At 35.3% G+C, this 21,116-nt stretch overlaps 1 protein-coding gene across 1 annotated transcript in view; it reads left to right on the plus strand.

Moving 5' to 3' along the window:
- HDAC9 (histone deacetylase 9) overlaps positions 1 to 21,116 on the plus strand; it is a 927,480-nt gene that overhangs the window by 794,408 nt on the left and 111,956 nt on the right. The window contains exon 23 of the mRNA XM_047849221.1: positions 1,744 to 1,862. Within this exon, the coding sequence (XP_047705177.1) occupies positions 1,744 to 1,862 (119 nt within the window). The remainder of the gene's footprint in view (positions 1 to 1,743; positions 1,863 to 21,116) is intronic.

Below are 21,116 nucleotides of genomic sequence, written 5' to 3' on the forward strand. Positions count from 1 at the left end.
ATTTAATGTCCATATGTAGAGAGAAGCCCTTATGGAGAAGATAGTGAGCTGTGCCTTGAAGGATGTTTACCCTTCAGTCAATCTTGCAACTGTAGAGGGGGAGAAACTTTTCCCAGAGAGGGAAAGGAGATGGAAAATTGGTTACTATGATGCATGTGATTGGATGACAACTTTGTTTAATCATCTACCCCCATATTTTCCTAGGAGTACTGCTTGTTTGCCAAAGGAGTACATAGGATTAATCATACTGAGTTCCTTGATAAAACACTCTTGATTCTTTGAGACCATTTATTCCAATATCCCAAATACATATATCACATGGTATTTCATTCATATGAAAGTAGTGAATTGGTAATGTGTAACAATTTATGAAAATTATAATGTAAGTGTTGGCATTGGGAAGGAAAAGGATTGAAGGTATCACTCCTGATAATGTAGATTTATTAGAGATTCTTAATTATATTGAAGAATAAAATAATGAAACTGTACATCATAAACAAAATTAGGTTTCACTTAGTTTCACTGGTGGCCTAACTCAGATGTGAGTGGCTTTCCAATTGTTAGAAAGACTACCTGTGAAAGTCACTTACATGCACACTTATGAGTTTGAAGTATTAAACTTTCATACTTTTATAATAGTAGTGGAATTATGAAAAACATTTTATTCATTTATATCTATAGGTAAATTTCAAATAATTATCTTTTATAACTTCAACAACTTCTTATTTAAGTTTTTAAGTGTAGAACTAATATGTGGTCACTGTAAAAATAGAGATTGGCAAACAAAAAAATTAAAAGAATTCAATTTTGTCACTACTTAAGGTTAACAATTTTAATATTTAGTACAGTTATTTCTATCTACTAAACACACAGTAGACACCTTACCAATTTTTAAATTTGCTATTGTGGGCAGTTTCCCCATATTATTAAATAGTCTTTAAAAAATTGAATTTTAATAATGGAACATCGGTCTTGAATCCTACATTATTTTTTTATTCTATTTTATGAATCCCAGTAGCATCTATTGATCATTTTCTATCAAATCCAGCACTGAGGAAAAAGGGTTTAGGGTGTCCTGAGAAGGCTAAAGAGGTAAATGCTGAAGTGTCTGAGTAGGACCAGCAGGGGTTGCTGTCATGGATGAGGCTGCCACATTCCTGGTGTCTCTGACCTTAGACTCACTTAACATTATAGTCTGGATTCTATTAAAGGAATTTTGTGTTTTTCCTTTGCAGGAGTTACCCCCTACCATGACAAATATTTAAAAATGTTTTTTTTAAGTTGGAAAAGCAACTTTTTCTCAAAAGAAATTTATAGTTCAAATTTACACCAAGTTCTCACTAACTGGAGCAAGCCAGGTTTTCACTAAAGCTTCGACTTTCCTCTGTAAAACATTAGTCACTCCCTTGGAAGAAGCACTTTTTTTTATAGGCAGTGGGATAAAGCAGCCACAGATGTGCATGTAATATGATGGGCTTTCGAATGTACCTGTAAAGCTTTTTTTTTTTTTTTTAATTTAGAGGAAAAAAAGATGAAAGAAAAAGACTGAATTGGGATGCTAAAATAACAGTGATTCACTATTAAGGAAATGATAACTTTTTGATCTCTTCAAATGGTGTTTTCTTTTCCCCTTCTCTTTTATTCTTGGGAAGTTCTTGAGGTTGTGCCAAGTTGTTTTCATTGCACAATTTTTAAAGGTATTCACCATTCCCATGTGTAACTGGTTGCCTTTTTACTGTGTAGGACTGTAGTGACGCCTGTGGCCAAAGAGTTTGATCCAGACATGGTCCTAGTTTCCGCTGGATTTGATGCATTAGAGGGCCATGCCCCTCCTCTGGGGGGGTACAAGGTGACAGCAAAATGTGAGTATTATCTTTTAGGAATTTATGAAATGTTAAGACATAATAGGTCTTTAAAATGGACAGCACCTTTTACTTGTGTCTAGTATGCTTAGGTAAGACTTTTAAAAATAATTTAGATCATGTTTACTGTTCTGTCAGATTCATCTCTCTGTAGATGTTTGCCTTTAAGACAAAGTTAAATAGTTTTCTTTGTTAGACTTGATGAGGCATTTCAGAACCTTTATGTTTTCCCAGAGTCCCATTTTGCTACTTAAAGGCAGAAGTGATAGGACTTCTGTTTAAAATACATTAAAAGACTTGAAAGGTCACGAGTCTAGAAAAGCTACTGGGCTTTTTGCAAAGAGAATGGAAGTCACTGTTTTTATTCCATTGTACATGTGGTAAAAATTTGTGTTTCCTAATAATGCTATCTATGGTCTTGTGGGTTTGAATGCAAAAGGTATAGTTCCCCTTACTCAGCAGCTCTCTACAAGTGTGTAGACAATGCTCAGGATCTCTACTGGTCTTCTTTTGTGTTGCACAGATTAACTTTTTGGCTGTGTTCCTTAGCATTTGCCATGTGTTCTACTACACACCAAATGAATAAATGAATTTTGTGTTATACATTCATTTACATAATGTGACCTAATGGAATCTGGCTAGAAAGAGGCTTTCTTCAAGAACAATTCCCATGCTCTCTGAATGTGAAAATAAGGCATACATATAGTCCACACACACAAATGTATGCTGGAACTCTGGATATGTATAAAAAAAGAAGGAAAAAAAGCAGAATTACACAAAGAATCGGATCAACTATTGTGTATTTTAATGGGGGTTGAAAACAAATAAAAGCAACCTAAGTAGTTTTTAAGTGTGAGAGATGAGTTTAGAGCAAGTGTGTTTTATTAATTTAAAAAGAACCAAAGAACCAGCACCATGCCAATCTTTGTTTTTAGTTGGCTTCTCATGTGAGAGAGTTTTCTGCACTCTAATTGTTCCAGTAACATTGTTAGGTAGTAGCTATATTTAACATCTATTATTTACCCAGGGTTTTCGGTGCCTCGTTGTCTATTGAAAACATATTGAAAGAGGCAACTCCACAAACACAAAGTGTAATAATTCACAAGTTTGGTAAAATAGAATAGAGAGGTGTTTGGTTTTATCAGATGTCTTTATGATCCCTTTTCTTTCTTCATGAAATTCCACTGAAGTGTATCCTTCCACTGCAGATAGACCTCTTTAGCATCAAGACTGCTGAAGAGTTTAGTCTGAAAAAAAAAAAAAGAGCTATACCCCAAGTTGAGATAAACCCAAACAATGGAAAACACATGGAGCAAAGACACAAATCTAGAAAAGGTGTTCCTTGCTATTAAATCCAAAAATCTCCCTCCAGAAGGAGGAATGTTTGTATTTGGGTCTTTCTTCCTGCCAAGGAGGCAAGTTGTAATGAGTCCATTTCTCGGCACTAGCTGCAAGGAACTAATCTTTTTGTTTTCTCTTTTGTTCATTTTTTTGCCAAGTGAAGTTCAAATATCAAATATCATATTGGAAGGTATAATAGAAAGTAGTAGTAGTGTCATTTATGTTAGGCATAGATATAAGAAACATGGTTTCTACTTATTTTAGCTTCAGTGTAATGCACCAGGACCTTTATTATGTTGTGTTTCTTTATCCATTTTGGGGGAAGCTCTTCATTGCTTTCTGTGCCAGGACAAGTTTGTCTATAATCTCTCCAGCCTTTTAACCCTCTTTGTCTGTTTTCCCTTCTTATATCTTTTCTACTCAACATACCATATGTTTCCTTACAAGGTGACTTGCTTCCTAAGAAACATATACAGACATAAATTTTAACTGATTTATAATTGGCCCTCTCTTGAGTACATACAGTTTAATAAGGAAAAGATAGACGATGAGGAAAGGATATACTAGAACTCAGAGATTGTAGTAGAACCTATCTAAAACATTCACATATTTCATAGGTGAGAAAACTATTTTACCATCTGAAATAATTGGGGTTAAAATCAAAGTGCTTACTCTGAATTTGTAGTTAGATAATATTGCATGAGGCTTTCACTGGATTTTTTCCACTAAAGAGGACAGTGTTTCATAAAATGCTTGAGAATAGAGTACTTGGATGCATACTGCAGAGGCCATTTTGGTGCCCTAGACCCTTAATTCCACAAGCACAGTCTGTGATAGACACTGACTAGTCCCCAGATACTTAAATGAAAAACCACAGAGCATCACATCTGGGCAACTGTTTGTATGTGTCATCTCATACAGGCCTGAGTATGCCAGCTATATTTTCTAGAGATGCTGCCATAATTAGGTAGAGGTTAGGATTACCAGACAGCTGTATAGTTATTCCCCAAATAGCTCACCCCTGTGTCTCTTTGTTCTTTCTCTAACCACCTGGCAGATGCATTTATGTTGTTTTGATTTGAAAGTTCTCCACAGGCGATCAATATAGGTCCTTCATTGTCCTATGCCAGAAGTCATTCTCCATTTGAGAGGAGTCCCTAAATGACACTAGAAATAGGCTAAAGCCTATAGTGAAAAGTAGGTAGAAATTACAGAAACAAATCCATCTCCTAATGTTTTCCACCTAAAGTCACCTCTGCCCCAAGTAGAATATCCAAGGATTTTAGAAAATGGTTTGGAAGATATTATTGTGTCAGAAATGCTAAAATTTTACTGTCATAGCACATTGAATAATCTTTTAAAATAGTTTTGTTTAATATCCCTGAATGTAAAAAGGTAAATTAAGTCAAAACAACTAGTGTTTTCATGTGTATTTGGATATTTGGTTAGCTGTCTGATTTTTTTAAAAAAGAATTGGTTGATACTATGACAAAAATTTCAGTTCAAACATAAAGGTGATTTAAACTAAAGCTGATTCTTGGCTAGTACTATTTTTCTTCCTTCTTCTTTTCTCCTCTCATTTCTTTACATATTAAATGTTCTCTACAACAAAATATTCATATTTGTGCTAAAGTTTTAAATTGTCTGTATTAGCTATTTAAAATCTATGCTATTGTTTCAATTAACCACCAGAATTAAGGCCTACATTGAAAAGAACAAGTATCTTTGTGTCCTACCGTAAATACTACATCAAATTTTATCATGAAGTTCTAAGTGTATCTTTTTAAAATACTCTCATACAGGAGCTCTTGGGTGGCTCAGTCAGTTAAACCCTTAATATTGACTCAGATCATGATCTCAAGGTTCATGAGGTGGAGCCCTGTATTGGGCTCCGCGTTGACAGTGTGGAGACTGCTTGGGATTGTCTCTCTCCCTGTCTCTGCCCCACCTGTGCTCACTCTCTCTCTTGCACACTCTCTCAAAATAAATAAATAAATAAATAAACATTAAAAATTATTTAAAATACTATCATTCAGACCTAATACCTTTAGGTTACAGTTTAAGAAGGTTGGCATGACAATTAAGTGTCATGTTCCAACAATAAAATTAATTCACTAGATTGCAACACCCCCTGGGTTTGTGATTTGTCAACATTAAAAAGAATAGTTTCTTCAGATTAATTTACAACAAAATATATATTTTATTTCTTTTCAACATGTTTATATATTCTGTTTTCATTTCTTTCGCATAGTGAACTATGTGTAAATTTCTTTCATTGTGTGAATAACAATTTTTCCTTTATTTGGAATAATTCAGAAGTCATTGTGGGGGCCCCTGGGTGGCTCATTTGGTTAAGTGTCCAACTTTGGCTCAGGTCATAATCTCATGGTTCATGACTTCAATCTCCACATTGGATTCTATACTGACAGCTCGGATCCTGGAGCTTGCTTTGTCTCCCTCTGTCTCTGCCCCTCGCCTGCTCACACACTGTCTCTCTCTCTCAAAAATAAATAAACATTAAAGAAAAATTTTTAAACAGTCATTTTGAGATGATAGCCATGTCTGATAAAATATATATATATATATATATATATATATATTCCTTTTACAAACAGAGCATTTTTATAGTTCTTTAGATAGTAACTATTTGCCTCAGCAAATAAATAAATGTTATTTTGATATGTAAAGCAAATAAATAAATGCTTTTTTGACATGTAAAGAACATCTATTAGTTGGCGGGGGGGGGGGGTGGTGGAGATCAAATAACATATCTTAGTCTTGAATTACCATCTTCTTTTTGATACAATGTTTTATCCTTTTTCGTGATCCTCTTACTCCTTTTATCCCACTGTGAATGTCTGCCTGGCAGGGAGAGAGCACTGTGGTGAAGCAGATTCCTGTATAAATGAATTCATACTTAGCTTTGAATTTTACCTGAGGAAGTATAAAAAATCCTTGATTAGTCAATCCCTCAAAAATAAGTCTCTAAGAAGTTGTGTGTTAAACCAGTCAACAAATAAGTGCCAAGAAATAAACTTGTTAAGTATACGAGGCTATGTCAGTCTACTTCATCAGCTTATGATGGATATATGTGCTTCATACCCCTGTGTCTACAGAATGTATGGTTCAAAATGTCCTCTGTCCACACATTTTATTTGTCCACAGAATCGAAAGCAGACTGAGCCAGAACTAAATGTATTTTAGTGAATGTGAATTTTTTTCTTGTTCTCTTACCGATGATTCTACCCCTATCTTAACATGTCCATGGCTCTCCTCTGTCTCTAATTTTCTCCCCATTATCAAAACCTAGAAAGAACTTGATCCCATTCACTTGCATGTTTTATTTACTACTTGATTATATATTTTTTAATTAAATTTCTTTTTTACATTTTGTTTATTTTTGAGAGAGAGAGAGAGACAGAGCACAAGTGGGGGAGAGGCAGAGAGGGAGACACAGAATCCCAAGCAGGCTCTAGGCTCTGAGCTGTCAGCACAGAGCCCGATGAGGGGCTTGAACTCACAGACTGCGAGATCATGACCTGAGCTGAAGTCAGACACCCAACCAACTGAGCCACTCAGGCACCCCTGATTATGTATTTTTTTAATGAGAGAGTATTTCAGCTAATGTGATAGTTCTGTTTGGCAGTTGCATCTTTTATTATTTATCTATAATTGTGGAATCAATGCTTTATATTCTTATGGTGGAATTTCAGTCCGTAGCAAACAGGCATAGAGAAAAGGAGTGTCTGAAAGACACTAACCAAATGCCATTTCATGAAGGATGAACCTTAAGCCTGAACTGCTTCAGTTCTTTTATATTAGGGTGGAAACTGAGGGAATATTATGCATAACTAATTACTCAAAAGCATCCTCCCATCCAGCTACCATCAGATTAACCTCTGTTACACATTTCTGTGCTATTTCCTCAGAAGCTGGACCAGTGCCTGGCACATTTTCTAAATAATTTCCTTTTTTTTTTTTTTTTTTTTTGTGAGTAAAGCTAAATGAACTCATGATCTTTTAAGCAAGTCAGATGCTTTCTTCCAGTATATTTGATGCTACTTGAATTAGGATTTCATGGGGGTTTTTTGTTTGTTTGTTTTGCTGTTTTTTTGTTTGTAATTGCTGTCCCTCTATCACTGCCACTTCTTTCCAAGGCTTAGACGACATATTCATGTTTCTTACAGTATTTTAACTAACACAAACCTGTGTTTCTGACAATGGTCACTTGTTCAACATTTCCCTTTAATAGAAATTGTGTTGAAAATAGTATAAATATTCATGGAGGAAGTCACAGTTTCCTTGTAGCAGTAGGCCTTGCACAAAAGCCCTGAGTTCCAGCTGTTAGTACCTACTAGAATCTAGATGGTTAAGATAACTCATTTCATCTCTGTTCAGAAAAGCAGGACAGTGGAAGAGTGAATTCTTCAAATAACAAACCAGAAGTAAAGATGAAAAATTAAAGGAAAGTACAGAAGAGCTCATTCTGGTGTCAGAAGATCTATGTTCAAATCTCCACTTTGTCTCTCACTAATTTTGTAATCAAATTAGTTTCCTTTTATTTATTTTGAGAGAGAGGGAGGGAAAGAGAGAGAATTTCAAGGAGCAATGAGAGGCTTGAACTCACAAACCATGACATCATGACCTGAGCCCAAAACAAGAGTCAGACGCTTATCATACTGAGCCACTCAGATGCCTCTCAAATTAGTTTCCTAATCAGAAGCAAATATGGGACAGTTAGAGAGATAATACTTATACCTACAACATAAGGAATAAATTATTAAGTATTATGAGTTAATAGTTATGAGTTAATAGTTTTGAATTTTCTTGTTGATATCATTTCAACAAATCTAAACATTCACCAAAAGTCTGGGTAGTTAGATGATGTATTTAAACACAAAATATACAACCCAAATGTTATAGCTTGAAAAATATTTGAGACTCGAACAAAATGGAAAGAGAATAGCCAGAAGTCCTAGGAAACTGTGCAAGATTCTAGGTAAATAGTAGTGTATGGTCCATTCATTTGAAAGTCAGGTTGGTAAGAGAAGTGCCTACATCTCATTTCCATATCCATATGCATTCCTTTTTTGTAATAAATCTGGGGATAATCGAATAAATGGCAATGCTTTTAAAAGAAAATAACGCATTATTATTTTGTGATGAGGATAACTTAGGCTATACCTGCCTAAAAGCTGGCAGTTTGTTTTGGTGTATTGAGGTGTACTTGGATTGTGACATTATTACTATACTCATCCAGAGTGAGTTATCCAGTGATGCATTTTTAGCAATTAAACTATCTGAAATACAGCTGAAAATCAGAAAATAAATAGCACTTCTGAAATGCAAAAATAGATGCAGAAAGCACATTTATAAAGGTATAGACCCACCTTCTTGTCCTTGCTAAGATTCTGCTTAACTTCTTACATATATAACTAGGGTACCTGATTGTCTATCTGATTTTACATCCTGCAGCAGATTTAAGGAGCCATTTGGAAGCAGAGGTAGATGAGTGGATGACAGGTATATTTCTGTCTCTGAAGTTCTTAAATTTGGGTCCACAGACCTCCTAGGAGTCCATGGTTAGAATTAATGGGGCTCATGAACTTGAATAAAAAAAATTACATTATTATTTTTTAGTAAAACAGTTACTTGCCCCTTATTAGCTGTATGAATTTAGGAAGGTATTTGTTTTCATTATAAATGTAGGCAACAAACCATAACAATATGAGTAAAGCAGATGACTTTATCACCAATAGAAATGATAGCTATTCTCATATCACTTTACTGCTGTGTAGGTATTTCCAATAGTTACTCGTATCATTACTTGGAAGTGATGGTATATATCAGACCTGCTGCTCAATTGTTATTTGATGCACTAATATAGAATTGTATGTATTATGCCATGGCTTTCCCCCATATTTTGGTAGTTATTTTCAGTATAATAATTGCCTTTGGTATCTGTGTACTTTATTTTATGCATTTAAAAACATTCTGAGAAGGGATCCATAGGCTTCACTTCAAATACACACATATCTGTATGCATGTACACATGCACATGCATGCACACACACACACACACACACACACATAATCTTTACTTAGAGACATCGTTTGTTTATATTTGCTAATTTGCTTCTCACATTATGCTTGGCATAGTTATTCTGTTATATAAAGTCCATGTCTGAAGCAAACCCTGAAAAAAATATTGAGTGTTCAGTTTTTCCAAGGATTTCTTGTCTGTAAAACAAACTTAAGATATGTCTCACATTGCAAAATCTTCATGTCTTGTACGTGGAAGTCACACAATTACTAAGCTTCACGTCAATAATCTGTACATCATATGTTTTCTTTTTAGGAAGAATAAAGTAATGGAATCCAGGAATTCAGAAATTTTGTTTAAAATTATACACTCATTTTTAGATTTTTAAAAAAGTTTTGCATGATTTAAAAGATGAATAATAAAAAAGAATTATATAACAAATTCATTATTTCCACCATTTAAAATTGGCAACAGCTAAATATTTTTATTATATTTGTTCCAAGTCTTTTGTTTGTAAAAGAAATAAAACTTGCAGATGAATGTGAGCTCCACATTAATCACTGACCCTATGTCCTATCCCCCTTCCCTTCTTAACCACTGTCATAATTTGTGTTCTTTCCAGCATACACACACACTACAATAATATTTTAGTGGGTATGTTTTTAAATTTACCATGTATAGCAAAAGGTAAGCATGATCATTCTGTTCATATAGTTTATGAAACTTTTTTTGCTTTAAAATAATTTTGATATACACCCATGAATATATATCTTTTTTTCAAAAAATATTTATTTTGAGAGAGAGAATGGGAGCAAGCAACTGGGGGAGAGAGAGAGAGAGAGAGAGAGAGAGAGAGAGAGAGAGAGAGAGAATCTCAAGCAGGCTCCACAGTCAGGGCAGAGCCCAGTGGGAGGCTCAACCTCACGAACCATGAGATCATGATCTGAGCTGAGAGATCAAGAGTTGGACACTCAACCTTCTGAGCCACCCAGGTGCCACTGCGTATCTTTTAATTTCTGTGTATTAGGCATTTATGGACATATACCATCATGTATTTTGTCTATTCTCCCATTAATGGATCTTTAAGTTGTTTCCAGTTTTCATTATAAACAATGTTTAGGTGAATATCCTTTTACAAGTCTTCTTTTATCTGACATTGACTTTTTTAGTCAGGTTGGACATTTGTTTCTTCTTCAGTATATAGCACTTATGGGTGCCTGACTGGCTCAACAGTAGAACAGGTGACTCTTGACTTTGGGGTCATGAGTTCAAGCTCCATTTTGGGCATAGAAATTAGTTAAAACAAACAAACAAACAAGTATATGGCAGTAAGTAACACTTAAAAACATGGAAGGAGATGAAGGAAAGAATTCCTTCTCCTTCTTTACCTATGCCTTAAACCACAGTCCATATCCCTTGTTTTTTACAAACACATAACCCAAACAACTAATCTTCCTTCTTTACCTGTTTACACTTTGTGTATCATACCCCTTTTTTCCAATTAAAAGTGGCAGAGAGGATGTTGTTGTGTACTAATATGCTTCAAGTCTAATATGAACTTAAGGGGAAAACATGGACTGGAAGTCATTTAATAGATAAATAAAGTATTATTTTCAGGTGTTTTCCAACAGTACTTTGGGAATTAAATTGAAATTGAAAAGACTTTCTACTCAAAGATAACCCAGTTGACTATCCTATCAGTGACTATGGAGGGCACTATGACCCTGAGGTTGAAAGCCCAGTCTGGTCATCCAGTAGATGAGTCATAATCCTGGGCTGGCCTTAGAATGACCACAGGAATGTCACTCAAGTCTTGAAGATTGTTTTCTTTACTGGAAGGAGACATTAATTTCATTTTGGCAGTGCTGTTGTTAATAGATGATAGAGTAATACCTGCTGGCCATCATTGAGTTTTCACTCTGTGGTACGTACTATACACACAACTTCTGTGCATTATCTCATTTCATTTTTATGATTAAATGAGATAATATATATAAAGCATCCTTTTTTGTATTTTTGTATTATTATATTCTTTGATCTTCTTACTACCTTGAAATCACTAAAAAGGATTTAGTAGTCATTTACAATTCTAATTTTTTAAAAAAGTGACAGGAAAAAATAAGTGACTGTTTAAAATCATGAAGCTGAAGAATAGGAAAATCACAACTTGATCTCATGTCTTTTAACTTCCAGCTTAACATATTTTCTCCTTGGCTCAACAAGTTATTAAAAATATCCCAAATAAATTGGTAGAGCTTTTAATTGCTATAGAAACTTATTCTGAATTGCAAAAATACAGAAAATAAAAAGAAATTTCACCAGCAATAAATTTATTTGAATACAATTTTCCAAGTCAAAAAAGTAGGTGAAGGTTTTCAGATATATGGGAGCTTACCAGTTTGTAGATAATATTTACTATTTTTCATGGGACATTCTGCCTAAGAATTAGTCAGGAACTTAGTGTTTGGCCCAAAATTCCCACATACCAGACTCCTTGTTGTACTCATGACCAAGTACATGGCCCCCTGCAAAGACAGGGGAAAGTGGATTTACAGGAGATTTATATTCATAAATGTCCTATGCAACATAGTTCCTTGTAACAGTCAACATAAAGAAGCAACATAGCCAGTTAAGAAGGAAAAATGCCAGCATATTAAAAAAATAACAAATCAGTTTTAGAAATGATTTTATTTTAAAATGACAGCCAAAATTTTATTCAATGAGTGCTTCATGTTTTACTATTACCCTGCCTTCATTTTCTCACTCAATTGCCTGTTTCCTTACACCACATGACAACTCAGATACCAAATTGTAGAAGAATATTTTCCATCTGTAGTGCTTAGTTACTGATGTCATGAAACAATCCTTAGGCTAGGATGACTACTATTTAGCTTTGAAGAGCAAAATTACTGTAACTCTTTTATAACTGGGGCCAGATCAACATTGCTTTTGAGAAGGAAATACATAAGCAGAGTTTTCCCTGAAAGAGGATTCCAGCTGCAACTGTAGAATAAAATGTGGACTGTATTTCATTGATACTAAGATGCACTGTTTCATAATATAGCATGTCTGAATTGGGATGCTTCTTACATTTGATGGCATTTCATTGTTAGATGAGCACTATTTTTTTTTTATTTTTAATTTTCATAGTGGTATATAAAAAACAGTCACAATTATTTTGTGCTATATTTGATGACATGTTAGATTTGACAAAATACAGGATTTTGCTCTTTGAGATGTTGTTTTAAAAATCCCAAAGGCCATACTAAAATTACAGCTTAGATACCCATTTTATATTCCCTGTCTAGGCTTCCAGGGATTGAGTAGAGTTGTGAGAAAGTAAAAAAATAAAATAACAATATAAAACAAATGAACAGACAAAAAACATGATCAGGGAGAAATTTTAAGTTAGTGGATTCTCATCATGTGACTTTGCTTTTAGCTAAGACAAAAATTGTCCTTCCTTGGCCTGAAATCTCCATCTGACTCCTTATTTTGATGGTCACTCTAACTAAAACAGTTGGTTTCCAGTTCATTTTACAAACCAAATCAATAGAAAATAGAAACTGTTAGTCAAACAATTTGTTAAGTAATGTCATAAGTCAGTACCAGTACTATGAGCATATGGGCCAGTTATGTGACTGAGAATTATCTACTAATGTGTGCAGTGATGAAGTTATTAAAGAAATTATAAGGAATTAGTGTATACTTTTAACCTACAGGAAGTTTTTCTCACACTACTCATGAGCTGGAGACAGTCATGATGGTCTAGCACACTGGTTTCCAAACTGGGAAGCAGCAGCATCACCTGGTGGCCTTGTTAGGCTTGCTGAGCCTCTCTCCTAGAATATTTGATTCATTAGGTCTGAAATAGGGCCTGCAGTTTGCATTTGTAAGTTCCCAGGTGATGCTAATATTTCTGGGCTAGGAGCCAAATTTTGAGAACTACTGGGCTAGTTATAGGAAGAAAAAACACAGGATTTGGATTTAGTTGATCTATAATTTGGGTCTAATTGGCTACCAATTCACTTTTCTGTGTCTTAATGCTCTTGTCTCTCAAACAGAAATGATACAAATTATATTGTTTGGGCTAAATATAGGGCTGTTATTATGTACAATAAAATAAGGTAAAGGAATAAATGAAAAAATGCTTTCCAATATGTGACACTCTATAATGAGATATCAATGATACTATGCCCATTAAATTTGGGGATAATTGTTTTCATACACCTGAGCTGTGTTCACATGTCAAATTACTTTTGCAATCTTATATGGAAATAAATACTAGTATTTAGTTACTTTGAAATGTTTAACATTTAAGTACTTTTTAAAATGTTTATTTACTTATTTTGACAGAGAATGTATGCACGTGCCTGAGCTGGGGAGAGGGGGAGAGAGAATTTCAGGCAGACTCCACACTGTCAGCACAGAGCCCAAAGCACCACAATTACTCTTATTAACATCTATCGCTATACATAGTTACAGTTTTTTTTCTTGAGAACTTTTTTTTTTTTTAATTTTTTTTTTCAACGTTTATTTATTTTTGGGACAGAGAGAGACAGAGCATGAACAGGGGAGGGGCAGAGAGAGAGGGAGACACAGAATCGGAAACAGGCTCCAGGCTCTGAGCCATCAGCCCAGAGCCTGACGCGGGGCTCGAACTCACGGACCGCGAGATCATGACCTGGCTGAAGTCGGACGCTTAACCGACTGCGCCACCCAGGCGCCCCTCTTAAGAACTTTTAAGATCTATTCTCTTGGCAACTCTCAAATATACAATGCAGTATAATTAACTTTAGTCACTATGCCATACAACACATCCAGGTCTTGTTCAGTTTATAACTGAAATTTTTTACCTTATGACTACATGTATGCATTTAACCCACCACCACCCCTACCTTTAGCAACCACCAATTTGTTCTCTGTATCTATGAGTTATTTTGTTGCTGTTGTTTTCTGTAAGGAGATGGACAGAATTCCACATATCTCCTCCTTTCCCTGCCTCCTTTCAAACAGAATCCCCAAGCTTGTCTCATGTGATTCTGGAGTTCATGGGATGGATAAGTCATTGGGAATTGCAGTGATTGTCTTCTTACCAGGTCTGACGATCCAGAGAGCTGTAGATAATTAGCCTCCTCTGCCCAATGTTTTTCTCAAGTAGTTTCAGATCAAGAGTCTCTTCCAAGGAATTCCCCTTATCTCTTTAACCAAGTAATCTAATTGTCACTCAGTAGAGTGCCATAAACTCTACCAGATCCCTTGGTGGAAAGAACTCTGTAGGCAGGAGTTTTCTCTTAATCTCAGAATGTGAAACATTTTAAATCAAACAATATGAAAAGTGACAAGACAAATATGAATAATTTTCTTCCAAGTTGTTTTCAAATGCAATACTTCTTTAAAGAAATTTCCTTATCCCATCTCCCTCTTTTACCCTATCACCAAATCTCAATACCAATTTCTGCATAAGAAATGGTGTGGCTCTAATCAGATTATTTTGAACCATTTTAATTTATTTTATGTTATAATAAGTAAAACCTTATTTTTCAAAGATTATTTACATTTAGTTAAATTCAATTTAATAAATTTAATCTAATAACTTAAATTTAATATTTAAATTTTTGAAAATAGAAATAACTTTAGTATTTTAACCATTTTTCCAGGAATGATTAAATGCATATATATATCTAATAACCTATAAGCATCTAATCTATTGTAAACACATTACATTTACTTTGTAAATCTTTGTAACAATACTGTAAGATAAACAATATTGCTATGTTTCCCATTTTACAGATGAAGAAACTAAAGCATAAAAAAAGATAATGGCCTGATTTTGTGTATATATATATATATATATGTATAAATATATATATATGTGTGTGTATATATGTATGTGTGTATATATATATGTACATAAAGTATGTATGTATGTATATAAAGTATAGATAAGGTCTTTATTCCCTGCTGTTTTCCTTTTTTCTCTGATTTGGTAGCCTTTATCCATAAACTGGAGAAACTACCTATTTCAGAAATTATTTTTACCAAATCATTGACCATCTATGGCAGATGACCTGTATGCTTACTGTTCCTTCCTGGAACTACAATACAATCTGAAAAAGGATAGGTGGAGCTGGTGATGAAAGACAAAAGTAAGGCCAGAGGGACCCATTAGCCTAAAGTAGTGTACTGAGGGTTTATTTGGCTAACCCTTACTTAATTCCACCACTGTAGGATATTTTGGTGAGTCTGTCTGAGCTGGGTTTCATAACATATACTTGGGCACTATATAAAATCCAGTCTTCTCATTTAGAATTGCTTATCTCAAAATTGGAAGAGTTGCCAGATACATTCATTTATTTGCTGTTTCTTTGGATCTACTATAAACAATTTTCTCAGATGCTGTTTCTGGTCAAAGGTTTCTCCCCATAGCACTGTCCTTATGCACAATATTGCCTTTCTGTTTTAGGGTAATCATCTAAACAAGAGTCCTTCTGTAAGAGTCCCTAAAATCACTTTATTGTCCAAGTAGCCAGTAGAGGGAATCATTTATTAAATGTAGCTAATTTCAGTAACTGACAGGCACATGAAGAACCCAAAGAAAACAGAAGAGTGTCAGGCTACTTGGGATAGTTCCAGGAAGGTCATCTACTTTAAGAGCTGCATTTTATTAAGGATTGTGATGGTTATTGGAACTATTCCTGTTGTTTTACTCAGTAGTCTCAGGGGGACTATTTGGCACTAGGGTGCAAAATGAGATCAGCAATTAGGAAAAGACACCACTGCAGGCATTTTAAGAGTAAATCATTGAGTACCAGACTTAATAACTAGTAAGTGCCAGGCCAAAGTAATAGCCCAAGGTTTTTGGAGAATCCGGCTTCTTAATCTTTCCAGTGTGCTTGCTGCTGTGGCTCATTGTGTGACCGCCTTCAGAGGCAGTGTCTGGGTATTTGGCAAGATTCAATTGCAGTCAATTCTTGATTTCCATAAAATAGATCATCCAAAGGTTTTGAAGTTTTATCATCTGGAAGCTAAAAACGCTTACACTAACCACATTTATTTATCTAGGGCCAGCCCTAGAGCCACCTTCCACATGGCTCAGAGGCATTGGCATTGTAACAGCCTGTCAGGTCTCTGTGTGAATGGATCTGTTCCCTTTGGTGGCAGAGGAGAGCACTTCCACTGATTGGTTTGATGATTGTCACGTTGGAGAAGAAAAAACTTGAAGAGCAGAATGTTAAGTAACTGCTTATTTGCGATCTAAGCTACACTTTCCACCTCCAATTTTTCTAGGTGTGATTATTCCCACTTTCCTATAACAAGAAAAGAATGGAAAAGGAGTGAAGGGTCAGGATAAGAATTAGAGTAGTGTGTTAGAAAGTACATTAGCTAGGAAGTAGGAGACTTTGTTCTAATCCTGATTGAGACACTAAATGTCAGTTTAAAAAGTTGATGTCCCTAGTCCTCACCTGTAAAATGAAACATTTGAACCAATGACCAATAGAATGGTTTAAAATTCGCTCTTAGAATAGCGAGAGCTATAAGCATTTAATAAATGCTTATAATCTATTATAAGCAGATTACATTCACTTTTTAAATCTTTGTAACAATACCATAAAATAAATAATACTGCTATGATTTCCATTTTGCAGATGAAGAAACTAAAGCATAAAAAATATAATGGTCTGATTATGAAAGAGCTACAGCTGAAATTCACAGGTGGTCTAGTTTCAGAGCTGATAAAAATGTATTTTTCTTTCTATATTTGTATCAGAAATTGACCTTGAAAGCAAGGAGAGACAAGGACCAGAACATATTTAGAACTTGAATCATCATAGGGATCCAAGTTTATTAAGTTCACTCATTTGGCTGAAATAGCTACATTTCTTTCCTTTTATGCTATTTCCATTCTTATTCCTTCTCTCCTAGAAGGTCATTTTTGTATATTGAGAGCATAAAACTCTGTACCATGAAGACTTGGGCCCTGCCCTGTAAAGACAGAAAGAAACTCTGGCCCCTGTGTACCTATTTTCTGATCATGCTTTATGAAAAGATAAGCAAAGGGGCAATACAAAGTAGGAAAAGGAGATTGATTGCACAGAAACAAACTTAGAGGGCCCAGGAAGGTGTACTTGATTTTGTCCCAGACGTGCAATGCTATTAAATCTTCCTTATAGAAGACTGATGAAACTTCTTTCCTGATAGAGAGATGAGATTTATATTCTAAAGGTAATTACTACTGAGTTTAAGGAGCATAAGTTTATGTCCCATGTTTGTTTGTTTGTTTGTTTGTTTGTTTCTCCCTGGCTGTTACTTGATGCTTCTTATATTTGGCTTTTCTTCTGGAGCTGAGTGTTGAGAACCTACATGGGGTTTCAAGTAGGCAAAAGGACTGAAGAAAATAAAAAAGGAAATCTAAGTAATTTTGTCATTAAGGCAGTGACTTTCGACAGAGACAGGCGTATACCTCCATATCTAGGGCTCTCCTACAACATTTTTGCCCTTTTCACACTGATAGCAATAGTGCTATCAGAAAGGAGAAAGAGATGCAGGCTCTAAATAGCTAGTAATTATCTGCAAAACCAAGTCACTTACTCAGGGTAACCAACTGAGTTGTGCAATTTGTTCTTCGCACAGAGGTGAGTGGGAGCTAACGTGTACCCTCTGCTACCATCATCAATCAAATACCATGGCCTGGGTCAATGTTCAACCAGGGAAATGAAACCAGAAAGAAAAGGTGCTTAATTCATTCAACAGATATAGAGTGGATACCTACTATGGGTCTGATGATGTTCTAAGTACTGGAGTTACATCAGTCTAAACAAGTCAAAACTCCCTATTCTAATGCAGCTTATATATCCAATAGCTGGCAGCTGCCACATTGGACAGCACTTATGTAGACCATTTGCATCATCACAGAAAGTCTTGTGAAGAGCATTTTCTAGTGGTTAAAGATGAAACAAAATAAGTAAACTTGTAGTACATTAAGATTTTGTATGCTATGAATAAAATTAAAGTAGGGAAAGGATCAGGTTATGCTTGGAGAAATGAGATTTTCAATTTTAAAAAGGATCATCAGAGATGGCTTCACTCATAAATGACATCTGCATGAAGACCGGAAGGTGATGAGGGAGCATGGCTGTGAGACCTACATAGATCTCACATTCCTAAGCATGAAAACAGGGCAAAGGCCCTGAGGCAGAGGTTCCTTGGAGTGCTCAAGCAACAAGGGAGGCAGTGACTGAAGTGGGATGATGAAGGAAGAAGGAAAGTGGAAAAGGTGAGGAGGGGTTGTGTTTTGGTTTATTTTAAAGGTAAGTGAATTGGATTTGCTGACAGATGGGATCTGGGGGAGGGGTGGGGAGTAAAGGATAACTCTAAGGTCTTGGGTCCATGTACTAGATAGGAAGGAGTCGATATTAACTGAAAGGGAGAAGATTGTGGAAGGATATTAACTGAAATGGGGAAGGATGATCAGGTGTTCAGCTCTGTACACATGAGATTTGAAATGTTTCTTAGGCATTTGAATGTAGCTATCCGGAAAGCAATTGGATATATGTGTTTTCAGTCCGGGATAGAAGTCAGAGCTAAAGATAGAAACGTAATTGTTATCTGCATGTAGGTGTTATTTAGAACCATGAGACCAGGTGGGATCACCTGGGCGGGGGGGGGTGCAAGTGTAGGTAGAGAGGAGATCTAAAGACTGAGACTTGGATTGCTCCAACATTATGTCATCAGAGTCCTAAGGAGGTGTCACACGAGGAGTGGCTGATTGTCACTAGGAGAGCATGGTGTCCTGGAATCCAATTGAAGCAAATGGTTCAAAGACGAGAGCATAATCAGCTGTATCAAATGTTGTTGATGAGGCAAGTAAAATAACACTGGCTATTAAACTCAGTAACACAGAGGCCACTGCTGACCTTGTCAATAAAGGATTTGGTGAGTTAAAAGCCTGATTAGAGGAGAGAGTTGGAGGAGAGGAACTGACTTCTGAGACCATTCATCTTTTGAGGGATTTTGCTTTAAAGGGATTAGAGAAATGGAACAATAGGTGGGAAGAGGAGAGTAAATTAGCATTTAAAAAAATGTTAGTAAAATAATAGCATACTTATGTGATGCTGGGAATCATTTGGTACAAAGCAAAATCTTGATGCTGTTGTAGAGAGAGGGAAGAATTATTTTCTGGAGAAATGCCCTTGAATATATGAAGGGGATGAGATCTAGTCCACTAATGGAAGGTTTAACCTTAGATACATGGACAATTTGTCCATAGTAACTGAAGGAAAAGCAGAACACATGGGTCCAGATGCTGGCAGGTGTGTGAATGTAGTGGTAGAAGATTTATCAAGTATGCTTCTCATTGACTTCTTTAGTGAAATAGGAACCGAGGATATCACTCAGAATGAGAATGGGAAGGACATTTTGGAGGTTTGAAAACCAAAGAGAATATATGCATAAATAGCTAGGTGAGCAAAAAAGGGAATCTGGTAGGAGGTTGCATGGAGCAATGTTAAGGGCCCACATAAGTTTCATGGTCTTCATTTGAAGTGAGACAAGTCAGCATAACTGTGTTATTTTCACCAGCTGCATTGAACAATAGAGTTTAACTGAGATTAAATTAAAGTGAAAGAGGCAAGGAAGTGATTATCTGATGTGGTATGCATTTCCATTTAGCTAAAGGAGAGAAATGAAAAATGTAAGAGTATGAGAATGAAAAATTGATTGGATCAATGAATGGCAGATCCCAAAACTATTGCAATTGGAGTGGTAGTGGGAGTAAACTGAAAAAATAGGAGATGATAAAAAGGAGAATGCTTGGAATTGATATTGTAGAAGGATTCTACTTAGGGCTGATTAAAGAGACCAGGGCATGACCATAAGAGAGAATCACTAAATCCTATTCTAAAAATCATTTCACAAAGGGAATCACTTTAAATTTTAATTAGGTCAGTGTATATTTTCTCTGAATTAGAGTGTTATCTCTTTATGAAAGAAGAAAAGTTTTGACAAGATGAAATCAGTTTATGCTTAAATTTAAAATTCAAAAATAATAGGGTGGCATATTACCGTCAGATAACATCAGATAGATCTCTTTGGCCCATTCTCATATGAACCTAGACAGTGTTCCATTGGGGGTTGCATTTGATCTCAAGTTTGAGCTTCTTGTTCCACGCAACTTCCAAGAGTTTATGTGAAGAGTGTAGGGACTTCATATATAAGCCTAGTACCAATAAGCATTATTTAATGCTTACTCAGCCACTTTCTTATGAATGTATTTCCCAAAGAGAGGTGTGACAGTGTCTTAGTATGGATCTATGTTACTGGACTATATACAACCAAAAAGAAACTATTGGTCTATTTCTGTAATGAGGGAAATCTCAAAAAAGAGCAGGTACATGTTTCATTAATGTCAAAGGGAAAGAATCAAGAAGATACTTTGTCTAATTAGTAGGAAATTCTAAGTGTTATTTATGATAAAAGGAAATCTTGGATGAGATAAAATCAGTTGATGATTAAGTTCAATTTTTTTTTTCCATGAGAGCTTTATATATGTTTCCAAAATAAATGAACAAATACTTAAGTTTATTCTTGAGGTATAAATATGGAAATATTTCTGCCTACTGATCTTGCAGTCAATGCAAAAAAAACCAAAAACAAAACAAACAAACAAAAAACCAAGCAAACAAGCAAACAAAACCCACAAAGTAGAACATGGACAGTTGCTTACTTTAAGACCTAACAGTAACATGCACGTTTTCTTTAACTTTACAAAGACTTTGATAAAATCCTCTGGTCAGGCAGCATTCATTCACCATTGCCTTTAAAAGTAGAAGGTAGAAACTTATCTTCATTAAGTGATACTGAATGTCTGA

The sequence above is a fragment of the Prionailurus viverrinus genome, chromosome A2 (assembly GCF_022837055.1).
Source record: "Prionailurus viverrinus isolate Anna chromosome A2, UM_Priviv_1.0, whole genome shotgun sequence".
NCBI lineage: Eukaryota > Metazoa > Chordata > Mammalia > Carnivora > Felidae > Prionailurus > Prionailurus viverrinus.